This window comes from Solanum dulcamara, chromosome 2 (assembly GCF_947179165.1).
Source record: "Solanum dulcamara chromosome 2, daSolDulc1.2, whole genome shotgun sequence".
Lineage (NCBI taxonomy): Eukaryota > Viridiplantae > Streptophyta > Magnoliopsida > Solanales > Solanaceae > Solanum > Solanum dulcamara.
The window spans coordinates 73,442,886-73,466,393 of NC_077238.1; the positions used below are offsets into that span (position 1 = coordinate 73,442,886).

At 34.9% G+C, this 23,508-nt stretch overlaps 1 protein-coding gene across 1 annotated transcript; it reads right to left on the reverse strand.

Annotated features, from left to right (window-relative positions):
• Window positions 1-320: 320 nt before the first annotated feature.
• On the reverse strand, window positions 321-15,568 carry LOC129880710 (centromere/kinetochore protein zw10 homolog). Its single transcript, XM_055954880.1, has 14 exons — window positions 14,883-15,568; window positions 13,889-14,026; window positions 13,599-13,769; window positions 12,880-13,041; window positions 11,885-12,118; window positions 11,664-11,813; window positions 3,631-3,723; window positions 3,274-3,369; window positions 1,918-2,046; window positions 1,747-1,824; window positions 1,497-1,655; window positions 1,185-1,335; window positions 1,016-1,098; window positions 321-690 (listed from the first exon to the last, which is right to left on the reverse strand). The coding sequence occupies exons 1-14, from the start codon at window positions 15,429-15,431 to the stop codon at window positions 589-591; spliced, it is 2,295 nt and encodes a 764-aa protein (XP_055810855.1). The 5' UTR covers window positions 15,432-15,568; the 3' UTR covers window positions 321-588.
• Between the last annotated feature and the right edge of the window lie 7,940 nt (window positions 15,569-23,508).

Sequence of the window (23,508 nt, forward strand, 5' to 3'; positions counted from 1 at the left end):
TTTACCCATTAAAGTACCCATATTTTAAATGGATAATATAAGTTCAATCATATTTGATCCATTTTAAAAATATCATCTATCCAACCCATTTAAAATGGATAACCACATTTGCTACCCATTTTGCCAGCCCTATTCAGAACGCTAAACAAATATTATGCTTTCAAAAATGAAAGAATTTACAAGTAACTGGACAACTGACTTAAATATAACAGCCCAAAAGAAACAGCGGTCAATGCGAACATCTTTTCACCTTACAATTGCTAAATTGAGAAAATGCAGATCAACTTTAATACCCATCAACTCAAAGAATCTAAAATGTGTCATGTCTGTCAGTTTATGTTATTCTCATAAATGTAGTAGAATGAACCGTTTTACATTTCACATGAAGAAGCCTATCAAGTAGATTCTACGGTTCGAACTGCCAAACTCCACTAAATACATATAGATAGCAATTCATTGATTTTAAAACTTACAATAAATGGCCTATACAAGGCTCCTGAAGCAAAAAAAAAAAATGATCGCAAGCAAATTATCGAGGTTGAGAGAGATCCAACACAAGTAAAACTTCAAACTGTAGCAACCAATGAGCTAACTGTAACTGAAAGCTTGGTAATATCTACTTTCTATTCTTTGTAAGCACTCTTTCCTCAGAGGTGAATCTGCAAATATGGCTCTGATGAAGTCTTCAACCTGAAAAACCAGATAGCTGATAAATATGGCATGATAATTCAAGCCCAAGAGAAGGAGATTTCATCAAGGTAAAGCATTCCAATGGAAAATAAATGGTTGTCCGCACTGGTTGCCAGCGACCAGAAACCGATGATGCTTCAAACGAGAAACTTTTTTAAGTCAGTTTGCTAATAAATTACAGGCTGCATTACTAAAAAATTCTTCTTTTTTAGGATGTTCTGTTATAGATCCTCATTCTATACGTGAAACACGGCACATTCCAACCCAACCAATTATGAGATCCTGGAACTAGCTTAATTTATGTTTGATTTTTCTTTATACATACCTCTGATTGCTTAAAACCATGGTTGACAAGTTCATCAGTCTCCCAAGCTGCAGTAATAGATTTCAATGGCATATCCAGGAGATCTATTGATAATGACCAGGAGGAAGGAAAAAAAAGAAGGTTGAGAATCATTTCATTCTGGAATAAGCACTTCCTAAGATAAGAATACCTGCTAGCTTGCGTAATTTCCGGAGGGATGGCATAAGATCATCAAGAGTTTGTGCAGGCGATTCCTGCAACTTTCCTGTCTGGTTAATAGCCAATACAGAGTCCAACAAAGAAGACAGGTTCTCGAATAGCAGATGAATCAGCCTTTGGAGCTGTAAACAAAAAAATCAGCCTATAAGGTCAAGGAACTGTAAGAAAGTATTTGCAACTTCAATCTGGTAAATCATTCTTGCTCACAATACGGTGGCTTAATACATGCAGAGTCTGAAGCTCTCTGTCTGGTCAAGTAACAGAAAAAGGTTTTGGTCCTCACCTGCAATGTTTCTTCTGCAGCAATATCATCTAGGAGGAGGATATCATTTGCTATTCTTGAAAAGACCTCCTCCAGCACCATGCTCATACTTCTCTTGTAGGCAGAAGGGAGGAGTAAGCGGTGCCATATAATATATACTTTCTCAAGTATGAAAATCACCTGCAGAGAAATGACTAGGACCTATTGTTATGATTGAATATTTGAAGGAAAAAACATTCCCAGCAGGGAAGCACAAATCCCTAAATTGTACCTGATCAATGCTCAACTTAGCAGATTCATATTGCTTCATTTGGTGAGTATTTTGAAATCCATCAGCTCCATCAATAGCCTAGGATCACATGATTGCCAGCAAATATAATCATTGAGATGTAAACCTGTAACAACTAATATGGGCTTGTGTAAGCTCTCGGAAGAAAGTTACCTGTTTTAGGTTATAAATGACAAGTTTGATTTGTCTTTGTAAAACTTCTTCCGCAAGCATCTGGAATCTTGGAGCCAAATCCGCAAATACAACAAGTTCCTTCATTGAAGCTGGAAGGTCTGAGCGGTACTGAAACAATTAACTGTCAGCTTTAACCAATAATGTAAAGGAAGTGCAGATGGAATCACAAGTGCAAAAAAACACAAGTAGTACAATCAAGAAAGACATGGAAGCTTGAGACCTAATGCCTTGCAATTTTCTTCAGTAACTCCGTTGTTGCTCGTGTCGTATACAGATCATACATGGTGCAAAAGTTAATTAGCATTTAAAACCCCATGGTTGGTGTGCATATATATTCAATTATTATTCAAAAGAAAAGGCTTAGGTACTATAACTCAGCCAAGCTAAATATGGTAAACTTGGGCAAGGTTCACTTCTTAATTATGTCATAGTATTCGATTATACATCCAGAGTAATGAATACAACGAACGTTTGGCATAGATCTATGCAACAACTATTAGATCACACAGCACACTTGTATCATATAGTAGCAGCAGAGTTGAAGCCAAGATTTGAACTTTATGGGTTATTATTTATTTTTTATAACCTTAGTGTTCGGGCCACCTCCTTGCGCACACCTCGACTAATTCCACAGAATACTTGCCACCTCCCACTAGCAACAGGTACCAGGTAACTCAGTTCACCAAGGCTAGGACAAATAGGAAGAAATCACCTAATGTTTTCTCAAACCTCATGGTTCTCAATCCACTTCATCGACCACTAGGGCACATTTTTGGGTTTGGGTTCGGTCAAACCCGTACGTAAGCCTTCTAGTTCTGACCCTAGTATTTGAAAGACCAAATATTCCCCTGGGATTCTCTTTATCTACTAAAAAAAAGGGACCTCTGGTGCTCTCATGAACTCATGAAAAAGCCAAAATGCTGGGTTAAAATAGAAGTTCGTGCTGGAAGGAACACCATAACCTTGGCAAATCATGTAAATATACTTTGTTGCTTTATTGCTCCTATCCTAAATTTAAATTTAGTCTTCTTGTATTTGGTCTTCCCCAAAAACTACTTCTATTTCTTAAAATGAAAGTTCTACCGTATTATATTACACGAAAAGTAGGACAAGGCACTCTTAACAAAATCCAGCTTTTAAAATTCTTTTTGAAAATTTAAAAGATGAGTGGTTGCCCCCAGTTCCCCCATTTAATTCTCCTAATAATCACATTAAATCAAACTTTTGACCTATTTGGGATTATCGGAGCAGTTTTTGTTGCAGTACGACATGCGAAGGCAGAGCAAATCAAAGCAACCAAAACAGAAATGAAGAAAAAATTCCATCCATGCTTACCTCAAAGGCAAGTCCAAGAATCTCCTGAGATAGATAGTGGCAATCATTGTGAATAAGAACGGCAGAATGGTTAATGGAATCAAGCTGCCTTTCGAACTTTCCAAGTCAAACATGGAGGAAAACCAGAAAAAGAAGAAAAGAATAGGCATTAATGACATAGGAATTATGATCATGAAATGCTACCAAAAACTGACACCAAACTGCCCTTGCCGTGAAAACTCAGAGGGTTATGACGAAGAAAGAATAAGAAACTTTTTGATAAATGAATTCGCATGTGTATGAGATGGAGAAAAGATGGATAGAACAAAACAAGCATGTTCTGCATGGGTTTATGATGCAGCTCTCTTTTACACTAACCTTGACAGGTATGATAGCTTCATAAAGAAGTAGAGAATCCCTAGCAGCGTGATAGAATTCCAACCCCACTCTAGAAGATGACAAGCAAACATCCTGCATATTGGAACCATTTTCTGCAGGGGTCATTAGAGGAAAGGATGTAGGAAAAAGTACAAGGTAAAGTAAACAAGCAAAATTGGCAGAAGAGACAGAAAAACAAGACCAGTAAAATTCTTCAACATCAGTCCTGACAAGAAAAAAGGAAACTGGCAATCAAAGTCATAAATATGCAAAAAATCTTAGCATATTCCACTGGTTACAACAGAATCTGCAGCTTAAAAACTCACTGTGTGTCATGACCCGAATCCGGTTGTGATGGCATTTATCCTTTCCCACCGGACAAGTCAGCCGAAAACCCAACATTTACGAAAGTGAAAAAACGCCATGAACATATACAGAGAATCATACTCCAAACCCTGTCTGAAACAAGGTAGGTGGTCGCATAAGAATTGTAAAGATCTAGCCCGTCGTTACTAAAAATATTTGCGGTAAAGGTATACAAATCTCTTCCGTCATAAGACTAGGATCAATTCCTTGATATGCGAGTACATTAGTTGTGAATTAAGGTCGTACTATGCTCCTATCTCAAAGTTGAGTTGAAAGTGTCTTTCCGATTTAGTTTTGGACTTGAATTCAAACTAGGATCAACTTCAAACGACCATATCTCTCAGCCTATAATGAATTAGGTGGATCATGACCTATCAAATTAAAGGTGTATGAGTCTTCTTTCCAATGCCACTGAATTTACCTCATTTGGAGTTCGGAGTAAAAAGTTATGCCATTTTTACTAAGCACTGTATGTGTTGAAGCCGCTAAGGCGGGATTTAGGCCGTTGTGGCAAGACCGCCAGAGCGGGATGGTCCCGATGTGGTGGGACAGACAGAATTTAAAGTCGGAAAAAAAACAGAATGGTTTATTTCATTCACTTTGTTCTTAAAAGACCAGAAGCGAGGGCGATTTTCTACTAGTTTCCACACCAATTTGTGCTAAAAATAAGTAATTTACTCCCTAAACTTGTAATTCGATTCCTAGAACCCACAATTGTTAGTGGGTGATCATTGATGGAGGGTTTTGGCTTGAAACTAATGGTAGGAAAACCCTAGTCTGGGTGGAAAAATCATGGGACTAGCCTGGGATTTGAGATTTGCATACAATTTGGAAGTATATAGGCCATTTGTGATTGATTTTGTATTATGCTATTATCTTAGACCAAAAACAAGTTAAGTTTCACTAAAGGAGTCAAGGTTTGCAATCAAACTTCTATAGCAAGTTGTTTGGCACCCAGGAAGGCTAGGTTTCTCAATTGAGTAGTTATAAATTTGTTCCCATTGCATAATGTATCTTAGATTGACGGGGAGATTTCATGTTTAAGCCTTTGGGCACGGAGTCTAGATGGCTGAATGTGTTGTTATTGCTGCTTATGGTAGGAATGCACTATGTGGGTTATGATTATGCTGTGACTAGTGATGATAGTCTAGTTCTTGATTGTTAACCTTAATACTTCTTGATGATATGGTTGATGGTCCTTGTAAAGTTAATGTGTAAAGAAATTGCTAGGTTACGGAGATTCCGAGACTTGTGATAATCAAGGGGGAGGTCCAGTATGGGGCTATTGATCCATATATGTGTGTGTGTGTTCGTAGTGACAGTTCCATGTGAAATGGTTGAGTAATGCGCATTCATGCAATAAGATGAAATAAAACTAATGAAATGACTATTTGTGAACAATTACATGCAATGAGCCTAATTACTTGATTGTGCAAGTATGTGAACTATTCATTGTGGACTGCGATTATGCATTTTGATTGTGATATTGGATCGGGTGTCGCGTTCCGACACATATATTGGATCGGGTGTCACGTTCCGACACATATATTGGATTGGGTGTCACGTTCCGACACATATATTGGATGAGGTGTCTCTTTCCGACACGTTTGTTAGATCGGGTGTCACATTCTGACACATACTAAATACTGGACCGGGTGTCACGTCGACACACTAATAGTTTTGGTATGGGTTCCATGAGAGAACCATTGTGTGGTTATTATCTGTAAATTGATCTTGACTATATGTGTGATGATAGAGAAACTGACTTGATGATAATTGAGTATGCCTATTTTGTGTAATAATTGATATAAAAGGACCGAAGGTCCAAGTGTTACCATGTTAACAGTTGTAATTGAGATTTACACGGTGAAACTATATATTGCTCTTAAAATGGTAAATTAGTAATGTGCTTCTATATATATGAATGTTCAGATTATGTTATGGTTGCTAGATGCATCTGTATCGTAGGTGTGAGGCCGTGGTAAACGAGCGGAGAGCAGTTGATGAGTGGTTTAATAAGATTAGTGACTTAGAGTCAGATATTGGTATATGTGAAAAACGGGGATTGGAGGAAAAGTCATAGTTATTGTCTCCGGCCGGGCCGCTTTGGCGAAAGGAATCCCGCTGTGGTGAGGCCACTAGAGCGGAATAGGTCTCGCCACAGTGGGCCAGTATGGTTATGAGATAAGTTTTAGTTCACTTAAATGTTTACCTTTTCCAAGTGAGATGTTAATCATTCTACGGCTAGGTGTTTGTGTGAAAGCTAAAGGTAATAGACTTGTTAGATAGAGTTAGTAGTGGCCCGTAGTTTGGAAACTCCTCTATGTGATAGAAGGGTTAGGCCTTGATTCGTATTAGAGTTGGCAGCGGACCAACTAGAAGGGATGAGAGTTAGGTTTGAACGAATTTAATGAAGTTATCGAGAATAGTAAGAGTTGCGCATAAAGGTTTGGCGGTGTATTTCTTAAGAGCATGGTTTCTTCTCGTTGTTTTCTTTATATTATACGGTGAGTATCGGATTGACCGATGATGCCTACTAGTACGTGTTGTTTGTATTGATACTACTCTTGCTATGCCACTTGGCATAGTCTGGTTGCAGGGTCAATGATGTTTCTTAGGTGAAGACGAAGATGATTCTCCAACAGCTTCTACTCTTCCTTCCTTATGGTGGGAGTTGTATCATTACTTTATTTATACTCTGTATCTTTAGAAACTCTTGTGCCTGTTTAGACTAGTATCATTTGGGGTGTTAGTATGTTTCTAGTAATAAAACTTATTCCTGGCTTTTTAGGTTGGTATTTGGCAATTGTTAAACTTCCACATGTTATTTATGTAAGGGTTCTCCTATCTAGGTGTTAGAGTAGGTGTCCGCACGGCTCGGTGGGTTGGGTCGTGACAAGTTGGTATCAGAGTCCAGGTTACCGGTCTCCGAGTACAAGAGCAAATATGGAATAGACTCTTGCGGATTGGTGTGTTGATGTCCACATCTAATCTTCAGGAAGTTATGAAGCATTCTATGAAGTCGTTTCATTTCTTCTCTCCTTTTGTGCAATTTGTCGCTTGTGGTATAGGTTGAATCTAATTGGTATCTGCGAATTCCAATTGGTATCTCAACAAAGTAAACTTGATGCCGTTGTTACGGCTGAAGGGACACAAGCAAGAGAAATTGGAACAGAGAAGGTTCCAATTGGTATCTGGCCTTACAGGTTGTATAAGTGCATAGATGACCAATTGAAGGTCATCCATGAAGCGAACTAATTAAATAAAGTGACTTGCTTGTGTAATGTAGCCTTGAATTGTGATTATATGCAGAGTGTTGCCTGAATAACTGCCAAGGTGTGAAGTGTATTTCCCTGAATGATATGATGTGATTATGTGATTAGTGTTGCCTGAAATATCTGCCAGTGGGTGAAGTGTACTTGCCTGAATGCTTGAAATTATGTAAGATATGATTGCTTGGGTTTCTGTAAACTTGTGGTCAGAAAGAGAGTCATAATTTGATTAGGTGCAATGGTCTAATGATAAACCGCAAGGTGATTAATGAAAGAATTTCTAACATGTTAAACGATATATACAAGTGAGGGAATATAACTCTTAATGGTGCATGGACTTACCGTTGGTAAAGATGGTAAGGGAAAAGAATAATTTATGACTATAGGGAAACTCTGATTTCAGGACAGTCAGGATTATTGGGAACCCTGTGAGAAAGGGCTATTGTTGCATAATAGCAAAATGTGTTGTTCTGAAAGATTTTCTTAACATATTTCCTGATTGATTTTAAATAATGTGATACTGAGTTCTTGACTCTGCAGTGTTTGGTTGGATTCCGGATCAAGGAGACCTCGAATTCAAATTCTGATGATTCCATCAGCTTTAGAATGGTAAAATTAGGCTATTAGCATTGTCGGCACGAGTATTGAGGCAATCGATACGAGTTTAGGGCCATTTGGCGCTTTTGACTTTGAAAGTTAGCCTACGGTTGACTTTGGTCAATATATTTAAAAAACGCGCTCGGATGAAAATTTTGACAGCGGGATTAGTTCTGGAATGTTGAGTTTGGTCTAGAACAATTCTTTGTTCGCTTTTTGAGGATTCCAATCTAATTTCGAAGCCCGTTGTGGAATGTGGCTTAAAATGGCACTTGGGTGTAGAACTCACTTTTCACTAAAATAACCTCGTATGGAAATTTTGAATGCGTCGTTGAGTTCGAAACGTCGAATTTAGTGGGATACTATAACAGGTTTATTTTTATCGGGTTATGAACGAATTTCGAGGGTCTGTTCGGAGACTTTAAAATATAGCAAAAGCTGAAATCTGGTGCAAAACTTAAAATCCCCTTTTTGAGTCTTTTCTCCAACTTCAAAACCCCATATCTTGAGCTATAGAGCTCCAAATTGGGTGATTCAATAGGCTATTTTATGTGGTTTTTCAAGGAGGATGCGTTGGTGAGTTTAAAAACTGATTTGGAAGCTTCATTGGAGGTAAGATTGATGTTTTAGCTGATGCCTCAACCATTTTCGAATTCAATTTTTGTTAAACTTTGGGAGATGATTTCTTGAGCTTTTCAAGTCCAAATTTGGCGATACAGGAGGCTATCTTCAAGAGAATTTCATGGGGAGTCCATTGGTGAACTTGGAATCTTGATTAAAAGCTTTGTGTGAGGTAAATTCGCGACTTTATCTGCTGTCTCTTGCCATTTTCGGAATGGAATTGTGGTGAATTTTGGAAAATTGGTTCTTGATCATTTTAGGTCCGTTTTGAATGATTCAAAGCTCTAAATTATGTGGTTTTTCCATGGGAACACAATGGTGTAATCGAAAAGTGCTGGGAAACCTTTGTTTGAGGTAAAATTCATAAAATAGTTGTTGCCCTAGCTTAGTTTCAAGCTTTAATGGTGATTTAATTTCTTGGGCTGATTTCTCTCGTTTTGAGCATCAATTTGTGCCCCATTTTGGAATACAAGCTCAATAATGCGTTTAGAACCTTTTGAGAGAGTTGATTTGGGGATTTCCATCGCAGGCCCCACAATCCTGTTTTTGACCCAATTTTGGGTCTGCCTCCGAAAAATGCGATTTTGGTGTCGTTAGCTCCGTAATTTGATTGAGACTTCATATTGATTAGATTCTTACGAATCGGAGAGTCGAAAGAAGGAAAAGATTCAAGTTTCGGAGTAGTGGGGTGCGATATCGAGACAAGTGAATTTCTAAAACCCCGTAAATCTTGTAGATTACTTGAACTTACTTTCATATATGTGTTAGGGTGAACTGGGAATAAGGTTGAAATTATAATCATGTGAATTGTGCCTAATAAAAGATCGGGGTAATAAAAGAATTATGAGTGATGTGGTGTTGATCGAAATCATATATATTGAGAGGAAATAGGGAATGTCCGTGGCGGAATCATATATATTGAGAGGAAATAGGGAACGAGCCACACGTCTATGGAGGGAATTATTGTGAGAAAGATGGAATTAGAAACATGATCCTTGTGAGGCCCCCATGGGTCCGGTCTGTTATACAACAGATGCGTATCATTAGAACAGTTATGCATCATTCATTATTCATGACATCACATTGCATCGCATCTTATCTGTCATCATGAAATTGTGTATATACCCCTGTTTCCTGAGATTGATTTATTTGAGGCTGATATGACTTATTCAATAAGGATGATGAGTATTGATGAGCTATATTGTGATATGAATTGTGTAGCATGGGTTGGGCTGATTTTTTGTGTAGATTGTAGTTTGAGGAGGTTCGATTAGGATGGAAGAAGGTTCTAGTATCCGCTTGATTTATCTAGTTTTCTCTGTTTGCTTGGTGAGTACCATGTTGCTTGGTACTCACTCCTTGCTTCTACACTTGTGTAGGTTCTGAGCTAGGATTGTGAGTATTCACTTTTCTAACTATCTGTTCCAGGAGATTGAGAGAGGTAGTTATTGATATCCGGTGGACTCTCTTATTCTTGTATTTTATGCTTTGCTCTATTTGAGAGCCAAAGACATACTCGAGACTTGTATTTATATTTCAGTTCTGTTTTAGTGGCTTGTACATATGACAACCAATCTTGGGGGTATTTAAGTTTGATAGACTTTCGCTTTTGTTTATTATGTACCTACTTAAATTGTTTTCGCTTAAATTTTCCGTACATGTTGGGCTTTAGGCTGACTTGTCCGGTGGGAAAGGACAGGTGCCATCACACCCGGATTCGGGTCGTGACACAGTGCCTCCACACATTAAACAAAGGAATTGCACATCACAAACAATTGAAATATGAAAACATTATAAACTGAGTTAGCATACTCTTTTTTATTATGACGGTGGTATCCAGGCTAGCTTGCATAAATCTCAACTAATTCCACCGGGTATCGGATGCCTCCCCTAGTACAGGTACCGGGTAACTCTTCCCACCAAAATAACTAAGTCAGTATACTTTTGGTTTTGTTTTCCTTCAATTTTTAACCATCGCTGTAATTGAGGTTAATTGCCCCAATTTGTCACCATTTCCTCTGCACTCCCTAAAAAGTGATCATGACTTCAGCCAAACAGATTTCTGGAATAATACATACTCCCTAGAGCAAATTCAGAAAAACAGTAATAGAAAGCCTCTAGTTAATGACATTGCTTTAGCAACCACTGAAAGCTTATATTAACTTAAAAAGACAGCAAGAATGATCAATCTGCCTTGGCAATGGAAATGTTTTTATCTCCACAAGATAGCGGATGGTGCACAACTGTGACAAGCTATCTAGTAAAAGAAGAGGGAATTTTTCGAGGTTTCTTTTCTCTTGTTCAGCTCATACAGACAAGGTGGAAAGAAAACAAAACAATGAACACTGCGAGCTCATGCAAGTAAGCGAGTCACAAAACAAGTGGGATCAAATAGAGATTAACAATTGGACTTCATTGACTAAATACTAGACAATGTAATCTCCTTTTTTGGATAACTGAGAAACCCCAAGTGATAGCGGCTCATGTTCGAAACTAGGTGGAGAATAGGCCTGACCCTTATGCTTCTCCACTTGAATAGAGATTAACAATTTGACTTCCCCGGACCCCGCGCATAGCGGGAGCTTTAGTGCACCGGGCTGCCCTGACTAAATACTAGACAATGTAATCTCCTTTTTTGGATAACCGAGAAACCCCAAGTGATAGCGGCTCATGTTCGAAACTAGGTGGAGAATAGGCCTGACCGACCCTTATGCTTCTCCACTTGAATAACAGGCTATTGTATGCAGCAGGGTTCAAACCCGTGACATGTGCCTATAACACACACATTAGGTGTTGTGCTCTTACCACTAGACGAAAGCTCTAGGGGTTGGATACAAAAACCTTAGTTATCGATGCTATTCCAATTTAACCTCTTGCTTTAAAATTTCACCCCTCCTACATCTCATTCAGCAATGCTGGAAAAGAAGCTAAATAAAACGCCTTGACTTGAAAAGTCAATTCAGAGCTCTTCAATATCAAAGACACTTCTTGATACTAAAGGACGGGCATTAATAGTAAAGACAAGCAAATAGAGCTAAACAAAGTAAGCAATGGTCCTTTGATTTAGATTAAAAGGGAAAGCAAAGGAGGCAGAGGGAGAGAGGTGAAAGTAGAACAATTTGGTTGCCCACAAGTAAACAAAAATCTGTGTGATTCTTTAAGCTTCAGTAAACTGACCTTGAGTATTCCATGAACTAACTTCATTAGTCGTGACGCTGCTTCAGACACCTCACATCTCTCAGATGTAAAAAGCAAATTGACAACAAGGTCAGATGAACTTTCAGCATCATCATCATCCTTAACTTTAGAGTTTCTCCTAGTGCCATCCTGCAACAGCACATTCAAAACCTAAGACATTGACAGTTTTAAAATGCAAAAGTACAACAGTTAGTACTTACCTCAGGAAGGCAGAAGTCAGACTGTAAAAGTTGATTTCTTGCCTTGGCCAAAATCTCAACCTTTTTCCTCGATGCAAAATGAACCTCCACATTATCTGCAAATTTGCTCAATCTTTCATCCTTGCCATCAGAGGAAGCAATGAACATTAACTCCTTCAAACATGCCTCAAAGTTAGATGTGCACTTCACAATTTTCTGAAAGTCTGTCAGTTTGGAAGCATCATCAGGCACATTCTGAAACAACAAAATCAAAATAGTGAATTTAACATATAATAAAACCTAGCGAACAATGAGAATTATGCATGCTAATCAGTTGTTTTCTTTATCAAGTGCTACCCAAAAGAATAAAAATCAGTAAATATTTGATGCTTCAGTAGTTTGATAATGCAGGTCTTAGCAAAATTCCTAACTCCTAAGATATATGATATCCTATGGAAAAGAGAATCACCCACGCAAGCATGCCACTAAAACACTTGATTCTTCAATGAAAAACAGAATTTACATCACTTCAGACAAAACAAGGCCCACTTCAGCAAATTAACCGAAGTTGAACCAGATACATTGACTCATATTTCCGAGCTTTCTTCAGAGTAACTCCCTGCTAATTTATCTAAATCATCTAATAAAAGATAGCATTTAACAATATATATGTTTGAAATTTTGTCTCAGAAACACTTTTGAAAAGTCAGGCAATCAAATGACACCCAAAAATTGCTAACAATTACCTATCCTTCATCCAATACATAGAGCTATCTTGGTTGTACATGGAAGTGTGAGTTTTCCAAAAATACACATCAACTGATATTTTTAAAATTTAGAAAAAAGAACTCTTGCAGGGATACAGTAAAAAGCTAACAGTCCGTCGTAAATAATCCACTGTGAAGGATCTCAACACTATCAAAGCATTCATAGTTGGCACAGAGGAAAGATGACTTGTAATAATTCAGACTACAAAGAGAAACCCCTTATTAAGGTGTAAGGGTATTGAATTGGACCTTGGACAGGAAGTTGGCTACTATCAAATCTGACATCCTTGGCCATGTTAATTTTCCAAAGCACAGCATCCACGTACTATTCTCAAAGCACAAAGACTTGCTAATAAACTTGACAACATCAACAAGAACAGAGTACATACTTCCACCATCAATACTGTCAACCTGCATGTTGAAGCACAATTTCGTTTTTATGGATATTAAAACCTTAGTAGCAATTAGAGTCCTCTTTTCTTTCAAAGCATAAAGGGATAGATTTGATTTTTCTTTTCTCATTATATAGGTAAAACAAAATGGTTGGATCATGCAGCTTCCAGAATCAAATATAAGGTAAAAAACACAAAGCAGGTTAGAAAAAAGTTCAAAGAAACCACTCCAACCATGTCCAGGTGAGTGGATTATGTTATCCAAACAAAAATCATTTAATTTTTGGAAAAATTATCATCTTCTCTAGTAAACTATGCAGAATGTCAAGGAAGTCAAGCCTCCAATTTATGTTGCTCAGACTCCTCAAAAATGTTGTCGGCTGCAGGTCAGATTCTTCTAACGTAGTGCATTTTTGTAGGATCCATCACAGGTGCGGCAAAATTTTTGGAGAGTCCATGCAACATAGCTCTCAATATAGAACATGTTTGGATTCAAATTAAAGTGATGCTTATTAATAAATGAATTTGTATAAATAGCCAACAATAAAAACTGCAATGTCAGCAATAAACATTTACATTTGGATCAGCAGATGGAAGTATCTTCAGATTTGCCTCGACACCATTTCCGGACTCCTGATTAATCCATTCCACCACAATAATTGACCTAAAACTCACCACTGGCGTGATTACATGTTTAATCATCAAATCTGCTACTTTTGCCAGCCCATAATCCATAATACCAACTGCCTAAAAACGAAAAATAACATGAATAAAAGTTAAATCACTTTGCTCTAAGTTTACCAGAAATATCAATATATATCAGAGACCCTCAGATAAAGTGAAAATGGAGAGGCATTCAAACTCACATTCATCGCTTTCAAAATTGTGTGGAGCTCAATCCCATCAACACCTCTGATGCCCAACTGATACTTCAGGTGAACTGTATTGTTTTCTTGCTCAAACCACACTGCCTTGTCCATACATTGCAAAAGCATCTCTTGCATCTACACAGCCAAATCCAATTCCTCTAAACAAGAATCACAGAAACTAAATAAAGATCACCATTATATCATCTCTGTTAACACCCCACCAACCCAACCCCACTCCCAGAGCACTTAACCTTGCAAATAAGCACAGAAAAATACATAGACACAGACATTACAATAAAGGAGCAGCCCGATTCATAAAGCTATAGCGCAAATTCCGGAGAAGGGCCAGACCACATTGGGTTTTACATACGCAGCTTACCTTGCATTTTTACAAGAGGTTATTTCTATGGCTTAAACCCGTAACCGTCCGGTCACATGGAGGCAACTTCTACCATTGCTCCAAGACATAGACATCACAATATTTTTTTTTCTTTTGATTGGTGATCCACAACAAAAAAATTCTTCAGCAACTCATTAGCAAATTCATTGCAAAAGGGAAGAAAAAAGGTAGTGGCAAGACTGATTGGGAAACCGGAACATTTAAAGAGGTTCCCTTGCTGCCGGCCTGCCACAGCTAGAAGTTAAAAACAACAGAGAATAAAACTGCACCACACTTGATTTTGAGGCTCTACTACGACAATACAACAATAACACACTCAGTGAAATCCTATAAGTGGATTATTATTTTAAAAAAATAATAACAACTCACCAAAAAAGGCTTACTTTAATTACTAAACAGACTTACATAATAATTATCTATCTCAACAATTTTCAACAAAAGCCCACATATTCACCAAAAAGGCTACAACAAAAACAATAACAACTCACAAATAAGCCTCAATTTCTACAGTAGATGTTCAAAGCGAATTCATTTCCTATAATCATCTTAGCAATTAAACAATCATACACGAAAACAGTATCAAAATGTTACCTCCTCAAAACACTCAGTCCACTCATCCTTCAATAATGCGTAAACCAAAGGCTGCTTCTCCTCATCATTACTCGTTACCAACACTGCCTTTAACTCCCTTAACGCTTCGGCCGCTTGTTCAACTCTCCCAACCTTAATCTCCTCCTTCACAAAACTGAGTCTATCACTCAATTCCAAAATCACATCAAGTAACCCTAACAATTCCCTCTTTTCCTTCAACTCTCTATTTTTTATCAGAATTTCATCAATTACGGCTTTGGTTTGAGCTTCAACTGGATGATCCCATATGAGTTGAATCAAGTTGGATACTTGAGAAGATAGATTTTCAGATCTTGAAACGACGTCGGAGCACTGAGAAAAGAGTGTGGAGAAGTCGGAGTGATGTGAGAGAATGTATTGGCGGACTTTGGATTTTATATCGACGGAACGAATTTGTAGACGGTGGATGAGAAGACGGAGATCTGGGGCGGATAACGGCGAGTTTACATCGTCGATGTTCGGCGATGAGAGTAGATCTCGAACGTCAATTGAATTGAACAGTACATCCATATTGTCTCGCCGGTAAACCTCCCTTTCTCTCCCTCGCTGCTCGCTCTGGTTTTTGGATATACGTGTTTTCCAGTGTCTGTGTAAAAAGACTGATTTGTCCTCTTTGCATTACGGGGCACCTTTCCAAAGTGCAGTTGACGGAGCCCATCTACATTCGTTACGTGACTTTCTCTACCGTCCTCCATTCTATATTAATTGATTACGTTGTATTTTACATGATATTTAAAAAATTATAAATAAAAAATAATTTTATCAATTCACTTTTATAAAAATTTTGAGAACTTTACAAATAAATTTTAACACTATTAACAAGAATAATATAGAAAAAAAATAATTAATTTTTTTTAATTTAGTAAGATGGACAACTAATATGAAATAACTATTTTTAGTATAATGATCAACTAATATAGGACGGAGGGAGTATATGTTACTTTTTCTGTTTCAACTTATGTGATATAGTTGGAATTTAAAGAATTATTCAAAAAATATATAATTTTTAAATATTCAAAGTTGTTAATTATTATGGTATATAGTAATTTTCACATAATTTTCAAATAATATATATTACTCTTTATGTCTCAATTTACGTGGCGCAAATAGAATTTCAAAAATCAACCAAATTTGTATATGTTTTCAAATATTTTAAATTGTTAATTATTGTAATTTATAGTGTTTTTAATGTCATTTCTAAATAATATATTGGAAGTATAGGTTTCATATATAAACTATCACTTATTAGGTTGAAAAACACACATCAGTGTGTGTAATACACTCTCTCTTTTATTTAAAAAAAACATTGTCACATGGCATTGCACATGAATAAAATATTTCATCTTGACAAAATAAAATAAGATTTTAATATTAGTTAAAAATTAAAGATCAAAGTATTACTATCTAAAAGAAGAAATTATTTTTTAACAAAATAATAACTTTTTTAAAAGTAAAATTTAAAATATTTTTCTCACCCAACTCTATCACCTCCTCCTACCCCACCCACCCTGTCCCCCCACTCCGACAATCCCTCGCCCTTATATTTTTTTAATTTCTTTTATAAAATATTTTTGAAAAAATCTGACTTCACCTCCTCCCCAGTCCTTCTTAAAAAAATGATATTATTATTATTTTAAAAAAAACAATCTACCCTCTCTGTCTAATCCTCCGCTCCTAATTTATTTTATTTTTATTTTTTTATATTTTTCTCGTTTTGTGTTAAATATGTACATATATTTTTAGGAAACTATTTTTTTCTACTTACATATCAAATATAATAAAAATAAAAATTTTATTTTAAAAAAAGTCTTACGGCAAATAAAAGATATATATAACAAAATGAGAAAAAAATAAAAGTGGAGTATTAAGTGGGAGGGATATAATTATTTCTTTTAAAAAATTAAAACAATATCTAAATCATTATATGGTGGATGGGTGTGGGAGAGGGGTGGGGGTGGGGGGTGGGGGGACAAAGTAAGAATTTCTTTATTTTTTTTACAAAGATTAAAAGATAAACTAAAAATTTAGCTGGGTGGGGTGGGTGGGGGTACGGTGAGAGGAAGTGGTAGAGTGGGTAAGAAAAATATTTTATATTTTATTTTATAATAAAAAAAATTGGGATAGTAATACTTTAATATTTAACTTTAACTAATACTAATAATTTGTTTATTTTTGTCTGGAATGTTTTGTCCATATATAGTGTGGTGTGATGATTTTTTAAAATAAAAGAGAGAATGTAGTTCACACCATGATGAGTGATAATTTAGGTATGAAAGTTACACTCCTAATAATTTAGGTATGAAACTCAAAAAAATGTGATAGTTCAGATGTGTTTTTGATACTTATCTCTTTATTCCAATTTATGTTGCACCGATAAAATTTCGAAAATCAATAGAATTTTATATATCTTTAAAATTTAAATATTTTAAATTATAAGAAAATTACATAAATATTCTCAGTTAGAACTCTCTATATAATAGTAAAGTAATAAGTCGTATTTGTGTAATGTTATTTGAGTCTTAATTGATTAGACTATGTTACCCTAATTATCTTTTTCATTTCCTTAAAAATGTTTGCATATTTTACTTTATTGCCCAATTGTGGAGTTGTTTTTCTCAAAAGTTATTAAATAAATTAATGTATATGAAGATAAAATAAAATTTTGTCTATATAATACATTATATATTAATTTCATGGTTAAATAATACAAAAATTACAAAGATAATTTTTTTAAAAAAATTCATTAATAATTAAAAATTATTCAATGGAATAATGGAATACAAATCACACATATTAAATGAGTTTGTATAATAGACATTATTAGAGAAAAAGAATTTTACATTATCAAGTCACAATTATTTATTATAACATGAAGATTATAATTTTTTGTAAGGATTTATCTGTAACTCTCTTTATATGACTTATTTTTTCTACTAGTAAAATATATTACTTAAATAAAAAATTTACATTGATTAAGCATATAAATTACAATCTCTTAATACAATATGAACAAAACTCACCACTTAAATTAACTAAACAATGTTTTAAAATTATCTTTAGAATATGAAGGTTTTTAAATTTGAAATTGTTTATTGTGTTGAATAGATGAATGCTTATTCAATATTTATTAGTCTTTTTTTTGGTCATTTTACTATAGTATAGTAGTTATTTTGTACATTGATTAAATGTGCAATTAAAATTAATTGTACATTGTTATCTTTTTTATGGACATATATGTGAGTATTTGCACATAATGACGTTTCTCTGTAAATCACTATAAAAACAGATAATCTAACACAATATTTAAAAGAAAAAATTAAGAGAAAAAGGTCAAAAACACACCTAAATTATCTCCTTTATTTGAGTTTCATATCTAAGCTATTGAGAGTATGAGTTGTATACATAAACTATCACCTTAGGTATGAAGTTCATACATAAATTATCGCTCATTAGTTTGAGAAACGCACATCTCTTATTTACTGCGCTCTCTTGATCTACATTCTCTTTTATTTTAAAAAAATCTTGCCAAATGGATAACATATTTTACAATGACAAAAATTAAATATATTATTAGTAATTGTTAAAAGTTAAAGATTCAATTTATTTTTTAAAAAATAATTCTATTCCACCCCTCAAAAGAATTTTACATTTTTTTTTAATTTTAGGTTAGATATATACAAAAAAAAATATTTTTTACTTGCACACCAAATGTAACAAAAATGAAAATTTTCAAAACAGAAAAATTCGAAAAAAGAAAAGAAAAAAGAAGAAGAAGAAAGAAGAGAGTTTAAATGGTAAGCACATGATATGAGATTAATTTGAAGTTATCATTTGCTAAATGTTTGTAAAGGTGGAATTTTTGTCTATGTAAAATATCACGTGGCAAAATTTTTTAAATAAAAGAGAGTGTAATTCACACACCAATGCATCTATGTTTTATAAACTAGTGAGTGATAATTTAAGTTTGACACTTACACTTCTCAATAATTTAGATATGAAATTAAAAATAAGAGATAGTTAAAATGTGTTTTAACATTTTACTCAAATTTTTTTACGATTAAATAGAGTTGTTGGAAAATATGAGGTCCACATGAAAGATCATATTAAAATATTATATAGATTTTCACGAAATGATCAATATGTCCAATTTGTTATGAAAGGTGGTATAGTGGATGTCCATTTATTGGACCCACTGGACAAGTTGTAGTAGACAAGTTGTCCATAACTTGTATTTTATTTTGTCTATAAAAGAGCACATCTTAAATGAAAGATGACGCATATACGTTTTCACTCCTCTACTCCTCCTGCTTTCTCTTATTCTCTTTTCCTTCTTATTTTGCTAAGTGAGTTTATTTTATAACACGTTATTAGCACGAGTCTATCACTTTGAGCTATTTTTAGGAAGGTAACAAAAAAGGATAAGAATTTTAGTTTCTTAGAATGTCTAATATCTCCAAACTTGAATTTGTTGCTCTTGATATTTCTGGAAAGGGCTACTCATCATGGGCACTAGATGCCAAAATACATCTAGAATTGATGGGTCTGACAGACACTATCAAAGATGACAATACGACATCTAGTCAAGACCGTGCCAAAACCATGATATTTCTCCGCCACCATCTTGACGAGGAACTAAAATTAGAATATCTTACATTAAAAGACCCCCTTAAATTGTGAAAAAATCTAAAAGAAAGATATGACCACCCGAAGTTGGTTATCCTTCCACAAACACGTCATGATTGGCTAAATTTGAGATTAATGGATTTTAAAAATATAACTAAATATAATTCTGCCTTGTTTAGAATTATAGCTCAGTTAAATTTATGCACAGAAGAAATCACAGAGCAAGATAAACTTAAAAAAACATACTCCATATTTCCACCCGTGAATATGCTCCTGCAGCAACAATATTACAAAAAGAGTTTTAAAAAAAAATTGAATTATTTTCTCAACCTCTGATTGTTGAACGTCATAATAAAATATTAATGGAAAATCATGATAGTCGGCTCGTTGGTTCTTTGCCACTCTCTGAAGTGAATCAGATAAATTATAACCAACGAAAAAGAGGTCATGGCTCCAATCGTGGTCGTGATCATGGTCATGGTCGAAGAAGAAATTATAATCATGATGCTCGGCTGATACTGAGAAATCATCAGCAGTATAAAAAAAAGAGTAAAAAGCCAAAAGCTTTACCAAAAAAAATTCAGAAAGTATATGTCATAGATGTGGAGGTATGGGCACTGGTCATGGACATGCCGGTCATTAAAATGTCCGGTTTAGCTATATCAGGCATCCTTGAAGAGGGAAGAAAATAATTGAGAGATAAACTTTATCTCTGAAGATAATATTGAGCTGATGCATCTAGATGTAGCTGATTTTTTTAATTTTCCAAAAGACAATATGAATATTGATAAGCCTAATAATATTTAAATAATTTCTTTTTTATTTGCTTGTACTAAATAATATATTTGTATTTTTTGTATCCATGTAAATAAATAAAATTTGTATAATGGACCATGTTTTAATTATAATATTTACTTTATTTCTTTTTAAAGAAAAGTATGGATATGCCTCAAATTTTGTTTGGATCAATGATCAATCAGGAGGATATTTGTATGATTGATAGTGGAATAACTCATGCCATTTTTAAAGACGAGAAACATATTTCCATCTTGCTTAGAAGAAAAGTAAATGTTACTACAATTTCTCGTAATTCTAAAATGATAGAAGGCTTCGAAAGAGCTACTATATTTCTGCCTAAGGGGACAAAAATTGTTATAGAAGATGCACTATTCTCTTCTAAATCCCCAAGAAACTTGTTAAGTTTTAAAGATATCCGCAGAAATGGATATCATGTTAAGACATTAAATGAAATGAATACTGAATATCTTGGTATAACCAAGGGTGTCTCAGGCCAGAAATATATTTTGAAGAAATTATTAACTTTGTCGTCTGACCTATGTTATGCAAAAATTAGTGTAAGTGAAGCACATTTGATCGTAAACCAACAATTTACTGATCTAAATATATTTGTGTTATAGCATGATCGAATAGGTCATTCTGGATCAATAATGATGAGACAAATCCTTGAAAATTCAACTGGACATCCGTTAAAGAACCAGAAGATTCTTACGAATGATGAATTTTTTTGTGCTGCTTGTTATCAAGGCAAATTAATTGCCAGACCATCGACCCTGAAGGTTGGCATCGAATCTCCTGCCTTATTAGAACGTATAAATGGAGATATATGTGGACCTATTCATTCATCTAGTGAATTATTTAGATATTTTATAGTCCTAATAGATACATTGTCTAGATAGTCTCATGTGTGCCTCTTATCATCTCGCAACCTGGCGTTTGCGAAGTTGTTAGCACAAATAATAAGATTAAGGGCGCAATTCCCAGATTATCCAATTAAGGTCATTTGTCTTAATAATGCTGGAGAATTTACATCCCAAGCTTTTTATGATTATTGCTTATCAATTGGGATAAAAATTGAACATCCATTGCTCATGTTCATACTCAAAATGGCCTTGCAGATTCATTTATTAAGCACCTACAATTGATAGCAAGACCTCTACTAATGAAAACAAAATTGTCAATTATTGTTTGGGGTTATGCTATCTTATATGCAGCAGCACTTGTACGTCTTAGACCGACACATTATAATAAATACTCTCTGTCATAATTAGTATTTGGTTATGAGCCAAATACAGCTCATCTATGAATTTTTGGTTGTGCAGTATGTGTGCCTATACCACCACCACAACGTCCAAAAATGGGTCCTCAACGATGGTTGGGCATCTATGTTGGGTTTGACTCACCCTCCATAATTCAATACCTTGAACCATTGACTGGAGGCTTATTCATTGCTTGATTTGCAGATTGTCGGTTTGATGAAACAACTTTCCCGCCATTAGAGGAAGAGAGAAAAAGAACCTGCAAGAGAAATTGCGTAGAAAATTTCATCACTATCTTATTTTGTTTCACATAACCGCACATGTGAGTAGGAGGTCCAGAATATCATTCATTTATAGAAAATAACAAATTAAATGCCAGATTCATTTATTGATATGAAACGGATAACTAAATCACATATCCCTGCAAAGAATGTGCCTATCCAAATTGATGTCCCCAAAGGACCATCTACTAGTATCGTAGCTTCTGAATCCCAAACACGCCTAAAGCGTGGTAGACCATTAGGTTCAAAGGATAAAAATTCTAGAAAGAGAAGCGTGAGAAATAATAAAGATGATACTATACAAGAACCTCCTGAAAAAGGTCAAGATTTGAGTAATCCTGATATTTCTGAAGAAATTAGTGAGCCCGAGACTCAAGTGAATGAAGAACTTTCAATAAGTTCTAGCAGTGATGAGATAAATTTAGATCGATCAAAAATTATGATGGATAATATTTTTGTATATAATGTTGCACTTAACCTCATGCAAGATAAATTCTTGAGCCTAAATCCATCGAAGAATGTCGACGTAGATGTGATTGGCCAGAATATCAAAAGAAAATTCAATCAGAATTAGATCACTTGCTAAACGTGAGATTTTTGGACCTATAGTTCAAATCTCTGAAGGTGTAAAACCAGTTGGATATAAATGGATTTTTGTGTAAAAACGAAATGAGAGAAATGAAATTGTAAGATACAAGGCACGCCTTGTTGCACAAGGATTCTCTCAAAGACCTGGGGTCAACTATGAAGAAACATATTCGCCTGTTATGGATGAAATAACATTTCGATATCTCATTAGTCTAGCTGTACATAGAAATCTTAAAATACATCTAATGGATGTAGTTACAGCTTACCTTTATGGTTCACTTGATAATGAAATTTATATGAAAATCCAGAAGGATTAAAATTGCCTGAAGCATGTAATAAGTCTCGGAAAATGTACTCAATAAAATTGCAAAGATTATTATATGTTCTGAAACAATCAGGGCGTATGTGGTATATTCGCCTTAGTGAGTACTTAATAAATGAAGGCTATATAAATGATGTCATTTGTCCATATGTTTTTATTAAGAAAATGGAATCAAAGTTTGTTATACTCGCCGTTTATGTTAATGACATAAATCTCATTGGAATCCCTAAAGAGGTCCAAAAGGCGATTGAATATCTAAAGAAAGAATTTGAGATGACAGATCTTAGAAAGATAGAAAAATTTCTGGGTCTGCAAATTGAATATTTAGCAGACGGGGTCTTTGTCTATTAATTTGCCTACACTAAGAAAATCTTAAAATGATTTTACATGGACAAAGCACATCCATTAAGTACTCCAATGGTTGTTCGATCACTTGAAGTGGAAAAAGATCAATTTCGGCCTCCAGAAGAGGATGAAGAACTTCTTGGTCCTGAAGTACTATATCTCAGTTCAATTGGTGAACTTATGTATCTTTCTAATGCAACCAGACCTGATATAATATTTTTTGTTAATTTACTGACAAGGTATAGTTTATCCCCAATGTGAAGGCATTGAAACAGTATCAAACATATCTTGCGATACCTAAAAGTTACTATTGATATGAGTTTATTTTATACTAACAAAGGTTGTGCAGAACTTATTGGTTATGCAGATGC